The 12,877-nt window shown below is 48.1% G+C and overlaps 2 protein-coding genes across 2 annotated transcripts; one reads left to right on the forward strand and one right to left on the reverse strand.

Moving 5' to 3' along the window:
- The first annotated feature begins 6 nt into the window (after nt 1–6).
- Nucleotides 7–1,153, forward strand: LOC101759047 (HMG-Y-related protein A). Its single transcript, XM_004981946.2, has 2 exons — nt 7–132; nt 240–1,153. The coding sequence occupies exons 1-2, from the start codon at nt 55–57 to the stop codon at nt 822–824; spliced, it is 663 nt and encodes a 220-aa protein (XP_004982003.1). The 5' UTR covers nt 7–54; the 3' UTR covers nt 825–1,153.
- A 2,408-nt stretch (nt 1,154–3,561) lies between these two features.
- Nucleotides 3,562–8,672, reverse strand: LOC101759451 (coatomer subunit alpha-3). Its single transcript, XM_004981947.2, has 3 exons — nt 8,311–8,672; nt 7,243–7,737; nt 3,562–6,805 (listed from the first exon to the last, which is right to left on the reverse strand). Exons 1-3 carry the CDS (start codon nt 8,516–8,518, stop codon nt 3,849–3,851), a joined length of 3,660 nt encoding a protein of 1,219 aa, XP_004982004.1. The 5' UTR covers nt 8,519–8,672; the 3' UTR covers nt 3,562–3,848.
- Nucleotides 8,673–12,877: the final 4,205 nt, after the last annotated feature.

Genomic DNA, 12,877 nt, shown 5'->3' on the forward strand with positions numbered 1-12,877 from the left:
CGCCGAGGGAGGGAGAGGAAGCGACAGCCAGCAGCCAAGGCGGCCGTGGCAGGCATGGCCACTCCCACTTCCAGTGGCGGCGGTGGCTCGCCCCCCGCCGCCTCCGACCTCGTGCCCCCCTCCTACCCCGAGGCGAGCCTCCGAACCCCTGCCTCTCCCCTGCTCCGTTCCTTTTTTCCGCCAGATCTGCGCCGATCTGCCCAATTGACTGACCCGTGACCGTGCCGTGGCCCCTGCAGATGATCGTCGCGGCGATCGCCGCGCTCGCGGAGGAGAACGGCTCCAGCCAGGCCGCCATCGCGCGCCGCATCGAGGCGGAGGCCCGCGGCGACCTGCCGGCCTCGCACCCGGCCCTCGTCGCCGCGCACCTCTCCCGCATGTCCGCCGCCGGGGAGCTCGTTGCCGTCGCGGGGGGAAAGTACGCGCTGCCCCCGCCTCCGCCTCCGCCGCCGGCCCCGCTGGCGCCGGAGTCACCAGCTGACGACGAGGACGACGACTGCGCCGACGAGGAGGAGGCGCCGGAGCCTCTGCCACAGCCGCCCGCTAAGCGCGGGCGCGGAAGGCCCCCGAAGGTGCGGCCCCCGGGCTTCCCCGCCGCCGGCCCCGGCCCCGTCGGCGCGCCTGGAGCTGCCGCCGCCGCACCCCGCCGGCGCGGCCGCCCGCCCAAGCCGCGGGACCCGCACGCGCCGCCCAAGATCCCGCGGCCGCGCGGCCGCCCGCGCAAGAACCCGCTCCCTGAAGGGATGGCGCCGCGCCCGCGCCCCGGCGCGCCGACGACGGCCAAGGCGGCGCGCCCGCAGTTCGCCGAGGTGGGCTTCGTGTGATGCGAGGACCCCTCTTGCCGGCAGGCCGGGGGCGGCGTGGGTGCAGGCGCTAGCTAACATTTTGCCCTTGTTCCAGCTGTTGTCTGATGTGGGGTTTCTTCTTCTCAGTTCGCGTGTGTTGTCTAATTCCGGGAGCGTGTAGGGGCGGCAGGAGTCTGAGTGGACGCAGGGCGACGGCGGCGGGTGGCCGGCGGTGTGTCGTGGTTCGTGGTGTTGCTACCTTACTGCTATTGGCAGTGGTCGGAGGGTTTCGCCTCCGGCGGTGTATCTTGTGTCTCCTTGTCGCGCGCGCAATGCAATGCAGTTAGTCTGATCGTTTCATTTGCCAATCTTTTGTCTTCTCCGTGATGATCCATCTGATTTTGTTTAGCTCAGCCAGCCAAGAATTGCAGTGATTCATGGAATATGCGTCTACGAGATTGAAATCAGCCTGCTTCGATCTGTGGCCTCGTTAGGAACGATGATGAATTCGTTGATGTTTGTAATTTGCAGTTTGCTGTTGCAGTCATGGATCGATGAACAGGATCAGTCCATCATGTCTGCTGTCACAACTCACACAGATGATCCAGCGATTGTGTTGGATGAAACGCGTGTGATCTGCTGATGTAGAGAAGCGTCGGTGTGACAGGATGAGCCGATGGACTGCCCCCACCGGATCCGATGATCCTGTGTCAGTTCCGGGCGATGGTGACACACAGACACTGGCCAGTCCTAGGTTTCATGGTGGCACAACCAATGCAGCCGCAGAAGGTTGTTGCACAGAAGACTTGGGCACTTTTTAGTTTGGTAGGTGCCTGTGCAAGTGAGCCTGACACGTTCTGATGCTTGTCAGCTACGCAAGTCGCTGCTACTGGGTGTGCTGTTCACGTGTAGTTAGCTCAAGATTATGATCTGTCAAACAAACAAATCTCACTTGACTCGAGTAGATCAGGGGGTGTTTGGATACAAGACGTTAAACTTTAGCAGGGTTACGTCGGATGTTCGGATGCTAATTAGGAGGACTAAATATAAGCTAATTATAAAACTAATTGCACATATGGAGTCTAATTCGCGAGACGAATCTATTAAGGCTAATTAATCCATCATTAGCAAATGGTTACTGTAGCACCACATTGTCAAATCATGGACTAATTAGGCTTAATAGATTCATCTCGCGAATTAGACTCCATCTGTGCAATTAGTTTTGTAATTAGACTATGTTTAATACTCCTAATTAGGGGGTGTTTGGTTCCTCCCGTAGACTTTAGCCCCTATCCCATCGAATGTTTAGATACTAATTAGAAGTATTAAATATAGACTATTTACAAAACTCATTACACAGATGGAGGCTAAACGGCAAGACGAATCCATTAAACCTAATTAGTCCATGATTTGACAATGTGCTACTACAGTAACCATTTGCTAATTATGAATTAATTAGGCTTAATAGATTCGTCTCTACGTTTAGCCTCCATCTGTGCAATTAGTTTTATAATTAACTCATATTTAATCCTTCTAATTAGCCTTCAAATATTCGATGTGACACGGACTAAACTTTAGCTTGAGGAACCAAACATCCACTTAGTATCCAAACATCCGATGTAATAGGTGCTAAAGTTTAGCAGGGGTATCCAACCACACCTTTAGTCTCGGCAGCCTTGAAAATAACGGAGTTTGTTGGGAATTTTGGCTGCACTGGCAGGCTGGTTTCGCGTCATCTTCAATGTTTCTGCCGGTTCACTCATCGTGCTCGGTTGAGTTTTTCTGGAGGACGTGTTGTTCCTTAACTTTGCTTGGACTTTAACCTTCCCCGGCATCTAATTGACCTGTCTGAAACTCTGAACAGAAGCGCAGTATGGGGGGAACGGATGGAGTGGCATGCGTTCCCTGAATATCTTCCCGAGTCATTTTCGCCCATCGGATACGGATTCCCTTGACCTGCCATCTCTATTCTGTTGAGAAGCTATCTGATCCGAAAGCAACGCTCGAGGTCCTTTTCGAGTGGTGTCCGATCTCCGGGACCGAAAGGAACAAGATCCGAGTCCTTGTAAAAGTTGTGGAATTTGTTCGGCTGAGCTGAAACTTCATGCAAGTGACACGTTTGAAAAATCTCAGGTTCATCCCTAGCCTTTGATCGTTGCATACCCTCTCTCGCATGCATCTGCTCTTTAGCTAGGCAAGCAGCAGAGCAGCATGCAGGGATACAAACCCAGAACTGTTCATGCGCTCCAGAACAGCACCGTTACACACAACGTAACTGCAGCGTTGCACGAGAATCTGTTAGGAAAAAACCGTACCATAGCAAGAGAATATTTGCCAACCGGGGAGTGCAGATAAACCGTATATACCATTATATACATGTGATGAAGTATGCAACACGAAAATATTTACGATAGTAAAATTACCAAAAAACAGCAGCGCCCATTTATCGGGTTAAAACACATCAAAGGACACATCAAAGGCAAGGCAGCTGTGCTCATGGCACTCGATTCTTCTGTAGACTGCGGACACGGCCCTCTCGGCTCTGGCCTCAGCTTCTCGCAGATGAGCCATCAAACAGGTCTTGCACGATGTTTACCTGATGATCTGAAGAGCACCTGACGCAGATCAAGAGAAGGCAGCAAGTTGAATAACCAATAGCCAGCTAGCAGGTAAACTCTTGCAGGCTGAGGTGTTTCAGCAATCAACATATATATCACATAGAACCAACATATCAAGCAAAGATAAGCTCCAGATTACATATTCAATGCACCCGAGACATCCAAAAGGAATTTTAAAGTGTGAAAGAAACTTTGCATACATCAATGTATATCATAGCTTACATAGGTCGATCAAAAGTCTAAGCCATATGGCAAGTGATCACAGCAGTCTCTAGGCAAACAAAAATTATGGTAAGAAAACACGAAAAAGAAAAACTCGAGATAAAACCATGTATAATACTTATTCCTTACAATCAGTAAAGTTCCTGATAAAATATATGATAAAGTCTTACATTTAGAACTTTTAGACACTAGAAAGAATATAGGGGCCTGTAGCTTCCATCGCCTATCTCAACTGTGTCGGGGAGCAGAGGAGGCCTGAGGCATCTGCCCCAACAGTGGCAAGCTCACATATGGTACAAAGCTGCCCTTCGATGGAAGGAACAAACCGGGATCCGCAGTATGGGCAGGAAACATCCTTTTGGCCACGATAGATAGGAACATATGTAGCACCACAGACAACGAATGGATTTCTGAAGTCATAGTTCAGTTGGTGAGAATCATTCTTGTCCTGGCAAGCTTGCATCACCTGCCGAGCCTTCTTTGCTTGAGCCTCCTGAGGGCTGTTCTCAAGAAGCATCCTTGCAAAGTGTGCTGCAGTAGCATAGTTTCTTTGCTTGAAGCAAAGAGCCATAGCGCTTGCAAGCACAAGCCTCATATGAACTCTCTGAAGCTTGCAATTAGTGAAGTAAGCAGCCAACTCTTGTTGACGGGTCACATCATCCCTCAATTCCTTTCTCTTAAGCTCCATTTTCAGACCAAGAACATACTCTTTCACTATCTCAATTAATTCCTTCACTTCATCAACTTCTCTCCGTGAGTCCACCACAATAACAGGAATGGTATGTAAGATGTTAAGGAACTGCCTCAGTGCTTCTGGGAACTTGCCCTCAGTTGTAGCTTTGTAGGCAGCCTTGAGTCTGTCTTCCAATTGTGAGAAGCTGAAAACAAGTGCAGGAGGGCCTCTCACATTAGGACTTGCAGACTCATTCCATCCTTTCTCAACAGCAACTGATATAACTGGAGCAGCAGCAAGTGCACGTAGGTATGTGTGACTGCCCATGTGCAAATCAAGAAACAAGGGCTTTAGAGGAGTGAAGTTCTTGATACCCAACTGACGGCTAAGCAACCGCATAGCTGTGTCAAAGTTCCCTGCAGCCGCATGCTCCCCAGCCAGAGAAGATCTCTGAGTCCAAATTTGGCTGACAGGAATGCCAGGTGTAGGAGCAACAAATACAGCAGAGCGAGCATTGCCAACAGCTTTTGGAGTCTCTGTTTCAGGCGGAAGTTCCAGATCTTCCAAGTCCCAGCCACCTTCCTCACCATCCTCCTCATTTGGTTCACCCTCCTCAGCTTCAACAAAACTATCACCACCATTTGCCACCACCTCACTTGCATCAATAATATCCAAGTCTTCATCACCCCAGTCAGCACCAGCAGCTTCATCATCTTCCTCAAGCTCTGCCCTTCCAGTAGCATCCAGTCCACCTTCAAAAATTCCACGCATCACCCGCAGCAATGGCCAATCACCACAGGCTGTAAGAGGTGCAGGGGGGATCAGCAGCGAGTGAGATTTTCCTTCAGGCAGAGAAGGAGCATTTTCGCCTAATTCAGCAGCAATCCTCTCGGCAATTTCAGTGAGCCCATGAGTGACAGCAGTAACATAAGCAAGTGGTAGCTGCCCAGCATTCTCCAAGATCTCAACTCGCTTCTTAGCATCCCCGAGATATAATGCATTGTGGAACTGTCCCATCAAATTGTTATTCTGACCAGCAATTTTGCACATGAAGCCTACCTTGTCCAAGTAGCCAGTAATAAGATACAGAAAAGCAAGCCTCTCAAAATTCTTTGTCCGTTGGTATGCATATTCCACAATACCAACATTTCCTTGCCTCAGGGCCTCAATCCCCAGCCTGTACCAGTGATCTTTGTCATCAATCTCCTTTGCAGAAGCAACTGCAATTTGAATGTTACCACTCTCAAGAGCTAGGTTAAATCTGGTCTTCTCATCCTTCACAAAATGTAGAGCAACTTCTGGAAAACCTTTCTGCTGCAAATAAGAAATAACAGCCTGTCCACATAGCTGGGAGTTCTTAATCATACTCATAACATGGTCATAGCGTTTTCGGAGAAGAGCGAGCTTGAAAATGTACTCTGATGCATCAACAGCAATCAGCTTGTTCTTTCCATCACGATCTAGGCAAAAAATATTGTTCCCAACAACCCTTGTTATGTAAATAGGAACATCAAGCGTTTTTATGATCCCGCTGTCTCCATTGGGAAGACAGTACTTCATATGGTTCAGTGTAGTGTAAATGAACACGCCATTCTCATCCCAGGCACCACTTTTCACACGGATGGTTTCATGCAATGTGCATCGATGGACAAGCTTCTTGCTAGCTATAACGACTGCATGCTTGCTCAACAGTGCAACAGATTCCATATCAGTGGACCAAGCAACATATTTAACAGCAGGCGTCTGGAGCTCACCAAGAACTAGCCTTTGCTGAAGATCAAAGATGGCAACCCGGTCTTCAGCTTTGCACAGCAAGTTACCGGTCCCAGCATAGTATATTGCATCAGTCGCAATTGGAAGGGGGCTTTTCTTCACAATTTCATTCTTAAGATTCTTCACCAAAACTTGATTGCTACTCTTCTCAAGGACTGCAAACCTGTTGCGCGCCACAAAAACAGCAGAACCACCAGCTCCCTTCTTTGCCTCTTGCAAATAATCAGACCTGCCAGCTGAATCCTTGGGAACAATGTAGAGTTCATATGAGCCCCCATCAGCATCTGAACAGATCAAGACAGCATTTTCGGTTGGACTGTATGATAGTGTCCTTGGTGACTGGTTCAAGCTAACTGATCCGGGCCTTCTTATTGGAGCCACTTGAACTTCCTTCTGGGTGGAGTATTCAAAGAATCGGAGAAATCGATCCTTCACATAGAAAACAGTGTCACCACTAACACAGAAGGCCGGGCGTTCCCTCTCTAGTTTGAACACAATCATGCCACTGTCATGACCAGCAGCAAGAAGATTCATTTCAGGGTGAGCAGCAAGAATCCAAAAGCGGTCGTGTTCCCGCCTAAATGTTTGAATACCAGTTCTCTTTGTGGCATCCCAAATGCGAATGCTTTTGTCTTCTGAGTTAGACACAATGATGTCTTGCTTTGCATGGAACATCACGCAAGACACATTATTCATGTGGCCCCTCAAAGTATCAACTTCCCAAGCCTTGGTGTCTGCAATAAAGGGCAAATACAAATTATTACATCTCAAAGATTTTCCTTTGTAATAATGTAATAGCTTTTAGTTACTAATGAGTAACAAAATTCTGTGTGCTAAACTTCACCATCAAAAGCCACTTTACATGCAATATTTAAATAAAAAATCCAAAGCAAGAAATTACTAATTGTGAGACATGACTCCGGTATTTAGCAACAGGTTACAACATATCGATTAAGCCATACCTAAATGGTATAAATTTTTATGAGGCAAGATATATCGAGCAGAATGGGGAAAAAAAAGAACCATGTTTAGAAACATATACTATTAGGTAATTCTATCATGTGAAAACATCAAAGCATACATACTCGAACTGTTATTGTTCGGCTACACACAAATAGAAAACCACATGCAAAGATAAAGTGGTACAACACATGCAACGTAAACCACTTACCATTCATTCTCCATAGCTTCACTTGCCGGTCATCTGCACCAGAAACAATGAGTGGCAAAGAGGGATGAAATGAGGCCCAATTGACACCACGATCATGGCCTTCCAAGACATATTTCACTACAGCATCAACACCTCCAAATAGATCTGTGTTCATCTGGGTGAGACGGAGGATGTCATCTGCAGGTGACACTGTCTTCTTCCTCAGAGCTCCGATATCCCAGACGCGGACAGTCTGATCAAGTGATGCTGATACAACCAAGTCCTCTTTGGGATGGAAAGATGCACACATGACATAGTGGTTATGCCCAGTCAGCACGGCTACGCAGGTGCGTGACTGCCAGTTCCAGATCCGGATTGTTTGATCATCACTAGCACTTACGATCCATGGGTACTCATGATGGAATTGCACAGTGCGAATGTAGTCAAGGTGCCCATGAAGTGTGAAGAGGCAGCGGTGCGTCTTGTAATTCCAGACCTTTATCTTATAATCATCACCTGCATTGCATCACAATAACCAAAATCTTAGAATGAATTTAACATGACATCTCAAAGTCTAAAAGTTGTACAAGTAACAATGGTAACACACTAGAGGATACAGTTTCATTAGTCTGAATTCTATAGTTTTGGCATGTGGAAATGAGAATGCCTTTAATATTTGTGACATCAAGTATTGTACCTCATGTTCCAAAATACTATAGAATCCACTGACTATAGTCGCATGAAAATTCAAGTACTAAGGAACTATTTATCATGCAGATCATCGTAAGCACAGATGATAAAACAAGCACCAGATCTGACCAACCAATCGTACCAACAGTTATTTCCTTAACCACTACACTTCCTAGCAAACACGATCTAATCTAGCAGAACTTATAAACAAGTCTAGCCCAAGCGCCCACGATTACACAATCGACGGATCGCACAGACATCAACGTAACCCGCGCAGGCGCGTCCTGTCCGGGAGAGTGAGGGAATTGGGCTAAACGTGCGAAGCGCCGCAACAATATAGCCGGTCATGACGAATCACGCACCAGACGAGCGACGACGAGGAGAGATCTAGCTGATTACCTCCGGAGACGAAGAGCGGCTGGGTGGCGTGGAAGTGGACGCCGCGGACAGGCCCGTCGTGCTCGTCGAAGCGGTCGAGGAGGGTGCCCATGCGGTAGTCCCACATCTGGATCACCCCGCTGTGGAGGCTCGCCAGGATCCATGGCCGCCGCGGGTGGAAGCTCAGGCCCTTCACCCGGTTGCTCTTCGTCTCGAACTTGGTCAGCATCCTCCCGGCCTGGCGTCCCCGGCCACGGCGGCGGGTGAAGCCCGAGACCCTCTAGCCCTTGGCCGCGGAGAGGAGCGGCGAGGAGGTGGTGGATCTGGAGGGGAACGGGAGAGAGGGAGGAGTATGCACCGGACGAGGGAAGATGGGGATCTAATGAGTGATGAGCCTCGGAGCGGTGTGAGGCGGTGGGAGGGGTCATGGTCGTTCGATGCAGGGGCGAGACAATCCGAGACGTTGGTGAGGGTACGCCCGGGTTGTCAGCGAGGCATTAGCGTTGCCGTACTTTGGATCGGAGCGGAGGGGGAGAAAAGAGTACAGGATCACGATTCCTCGGGTTTGCCCACTGTTCATGCTGTTTGGAACGCAGGATTGAACAATTTCGATCCTCTCCTGAACGTGTACTGTGTTTGGAGGAAATAAGATATCCAGACCACGTTGGAGGAAAATCTTCTATGAATGGACTGTCTAACGTTAAGGATTGGTCAATTGGACAAAGAGGATGAATCCAAATTAAGATGGATGCCCGATCATTGAGAAAGAAGGACGGCCATGAGCCAAGAAAAAAATTGGTTGCACGGACCGGCGGCTACAACACTGCTTGAGTCGAAAAGAAGAAAGTATTGTAGCAACCAGCATCGTGTCACCAGCACACGCACAAGAGAGAACTCTCCTTCATCTATCTTGACACTGTATTCCAGTTCCTTTCCTATGTTTTTCTTTTTATTCATGTCTGTCTCTTATCTTCTATAAGAAAAGGCTATTAAGGAGCTTTTGTTGAAAAGAAATTGCATATAACAAAGCCATAACCATAATTGACCAGTTGAGCATTTTACGGCAGCTCGATGCTCGAATTTCGTTGTTCGAATACTTCTTGTTCCTCTTCTTTAACACTATTGAAAAAAATGGGTTTGTTCACCTGAGTGTTTCGGGACCGTTAAACATATGGGGTTGATGGTATGTCGTGGTAGTTTATTTTAGCAAATTTTGGATCGATCCAATGGTCGGAAACAAATCAAACTTCTAAGCCGCCGGGGATGCTAGCCACCCCCAGGCCTCCTTCTAATCCGCCGAGCATCGAGAGCCCCTCCTCCAAGCCCTAACCCTAACACCCGAGTAGGTGGCTGGATTGAACGTTTGAGAGCAGGCAGCGGCGAAGGAAGAAGCACGGGCACGGTGGAGGCGAGTGGGTGAGGAAGAAGCAAATCGAACGGTTGAGACTTTTTCGCATGAATCACGAACATTGGAAGTTTATAAAAAAAATTCCGGAAGCAAGAGGATCTCCGCTTTCTCCGTCTGCTCATTGGAACCAATCGGCCCATTAGAACCATCCACATGTGTTTCCTCACAAGCGGCCCATTGGGTCCCCCAGTCTCCGGATCCGAACCTCCTACGGTTTCGTTGGGGCGTTTTTAAACTGACCAATCCCTCCGTCTCGATCCGTCTTTCCCTTCAGCTCCGCGGCCTTTATCTTGTCGATTTTAGTTGCGGTATGAGTAGGATTTTGCAGTCGGATCTTAGGATTTTTCGCTTTTAGCTGCGGTACGAGTTTTTGCAATTAATTCTTGTTTACAATGAACTCGAATTCGAATTACAGGGTTAATGGTCCTCGGAAGGTATCGGATTCGTCGAGTAGGCGTCTTGTCCTCAGGATGTCGAGGGGGGACGATGGACGAGGAAGAAGCAATGATCTCAATGCAGCAGCCGCACCTCTATCTCATTTTTGATGACTGGGAGTGTGGATACAGCTTCCGCAAGGTTGATTTGCCATCTCGTGCCCCTGCCCTGATACCTGAAGGCATTGCCCGGGGAGGCGCCACCTGCCTGCCACCTCCCTTCTTCCGCCTTCAGGCGCAGCGGGGGTTGCCCTATTACTTCACTGCCAGTGGATCCAAGATCTGGAGCTTGCATCCCAACGAAGAAGGCAAAAGCCTTGACAGTGGTGGTTCCTGCTTCGACGTCCATGCAGAGACCTTCGCCTTCGTTCCTCGACACACTGATCAACCCAAGCCTGTCTACTTTCCCATTGGCAACGACAAACTTGTCACACTTGGGTGCTTGTCCATCCAGTGCTTGGACATTGGCGTGAAGAAACACCCTACCGGGGTAGCCTTGTCATGGAGCGATCCCCTGGACGTGCCTGTCGACTCCATGGATATCATCTCGCACGCTGTTTTCCCGGATGGACGAACCATCTTCGTCAGCGTTGGGTTTGTGGCTGCCGAGTGCACCTACAGCTTTCACCTTTCAGATGATGGAGGAAGCCTTCGCATGTGCAAACACCAGGGTGAGTGGGTACTCCCTTTCCATGGCCGTGGTCACTTTGACGGTGAGCTGAACACCAAGGATTGGCCTTTCTTTGTATCGGGAGAAGCTTGGACACATCTGCTCCTGCGATTTGGCGTCTGCCGCCACTTCCCAGCGCCGCCCAGACGTGAAGTATACCGAGGATCACCTGTTCACCATGGGCCCTGATGAGACGCACGTAGGTGCCACCCTCGTCTACATGGGACACGAAAGCAAAATCTGCCTTGTGGAGTGCATGATCAACGTCTTCAACGACCGTTACGGGGGACCTTACAGCTTTGAAAAAGAGAACACGGACCAAGAGAAAACTGATGATTATATGCTTCGGTTGACGACGTTTTCTCTGGAGTACAGCAGTGATGGAGACCTAACGACTGGCCACAGACGGGTTCGGTACTACAAGATGCCTAAAAATGTTTCTAGGCGTGTTTGTCAGTACCCCGTGGCGTTCTGGATGTAAATAACCTGCATGTAAACCAGCAACTATTCATTCGTGCTGGATGTAACCCAGCAGCAGTTTCAATTGCGTTTGTACTGCATGTAGACCAGCAGTTTCAACTTTCAATTGCGTTTGTTTTGCATGTAGACCAGCAGTTCTTGCTGTGCAGGATGACAAATTTGCTGGTAGGGGAACGGAATTGTATCTGCCAACGCCATGGTTCTGTGGAACCTGATGGTACCTGTCTGCATCTCCATTCCACTGGTTGCAGTTTAACCGGGGTGCCTAGACAGACAACAAACGCCTAGATGATCTGGCTGCTGTGCAGTATCGTGATAAATAGGCATTCGGGCATGCATTTCATACAAAGCTTATCCTTACCTGTTTGCTACTCTGCATGAATATTCAAGGCACGAATAGGTCCACAAAGCCTGAAGATGCTCCATAGCTGCAGGTCTTCAGTGGTAAGAGGATCCGACCAATGCACAACGATCTAGCACACAACAATAAGAGAAAAAAAAATACAGTAGGCAGGAGCGACGACTTGTTGCAAAAGGAATCAACCAACACTGTTACTTATACTGTTGTGTCAAAGGGAACATTTTTATCATCATCTCTTCTTTTTCTATGGCTACCAACTGCGATGATAGATTGATAGATGACACGCAGCCTGAAGATATTGCTCCATAGAGGATCTGACGAATGCACAACGATCTATCACACAGCAATAAGGCAATAAGAGAAAAAAAAATAGGCAGGAGCGATGACTTGTTGCAAAAGGAATCAACCAACACTGTTACTTACTGTTTGTGTCAACTGGAACATTTTTATCATCATCTCTTCTTTTCTTTGGCAACCAACTGCGATGAAGATTGATAGATGACAATCATGGCAACGAACTTCAAAAGGAACTAGCAAGGCAAAAAGGTGCAATGTGGCTCAAATTGGTTCGCTGATGATGCGTCTGCATATACAGCACTAGCTAGAACAGTTTTCCGAAAACTGTTCACGTATCATACTCCAATGATTTTAAAATATACACTCGCATGTCCTCCTGCCAAAGTGTCAGGAGAAACTCAAAAGATAAAGGATAAATAAGGAGTAGCTATACATAATCAGCGGCTAAAGACGGTTGAGACTCTGAAATGGCTGTGTCTCTGCGCCCAAAAGTGAATGAACTAATTAAACAGCATCCGCACACGACGAAGCTAAAATAATCAGCACGAGTAGTCAAGCAGCAGAAATTAAGGTCTGGTTCCATTTGCTTATTTTTAAGCAAGTGTCACATGACTGTAATTTCTGCTGCTTGACTACTCGTGCTGATTATTTTAGCTTCGTCGTGTGCGGATGCTGTTTAATTAGTTCATTCACTTTTGGGCGCAGAGACACAGCCATTTCAGAGTCTCAACCGTCTTTAGCCGCTGATTATGTATAGCTACTCCTTATTTATCCTTTATCTTTTGAGTTTCTCCTGACACTTTGGCAGGAGGACATGCGAGTGTATATTTTAAAATCATTGGAGTATGATACGTGAACAGTTTTCGGAAAACTGTTCTAGCTAGTGCTGTATATGCAGACGCATCATCAGCGAACCAATTTGAGCCACATTGCACCTT

Source organism: Setaria italica, chromosome IX (assembly GCF_000263155.2).
Source record: "Setaria italica strain Yugu1 chromosome IX, Setaria_italica_v2.0, whole genome shotgun sequence".
NCBI lineage: Eukaryota > Viridiplantae > Streptophyta > Magnoliopsida > Poales > Poaceae > Setaria > Setaria italica.

What these genes read in the sequence shown, in the direction of transcription:
- LOC101759047 (XM_004981946.2), top strand. Translation starts at nt 55, where the DNA reads ATGGCCACTCCCACTTCCAGTGGCGGCGGTGGCTCGCCCCCCGCCGCC. An exon ending in TGCCCCCCTCCTACCCCGAG is followed by an intron (nt 133 to 239) that starts GCGAGCCTCCGA and finishes TGGCCCCTGCAG; the next exon opens with ATGATCGTCGCGGCGATCGC.
- LOC101759451 (XM_004981947.2), bottom strand. Translation starts at nt 8,518, where the DNA reads ATGCTGACCAAGTTCGAGACGAAGAGCAACCGGGTGAAGGGCCTGAGC. An exon ending in GCCGCTCTTCGTCTCCGGAG is followed by an intron (nt 7,738 to 8,310) that starts GTAATCAGCTAG and finishes GATGCAATGCAG; the next exon opens with GTGATGATTATAAGATAAAG. An exon ending in GAAGCTATGGAGAATGAATG is followed by an intron (nt 6,806 to 7,242) that starts GTAAGTGGTTTA and finishes CCTTTATTGCAG; the next exon opens with ACACCAAGGCTTGGGAAGTT.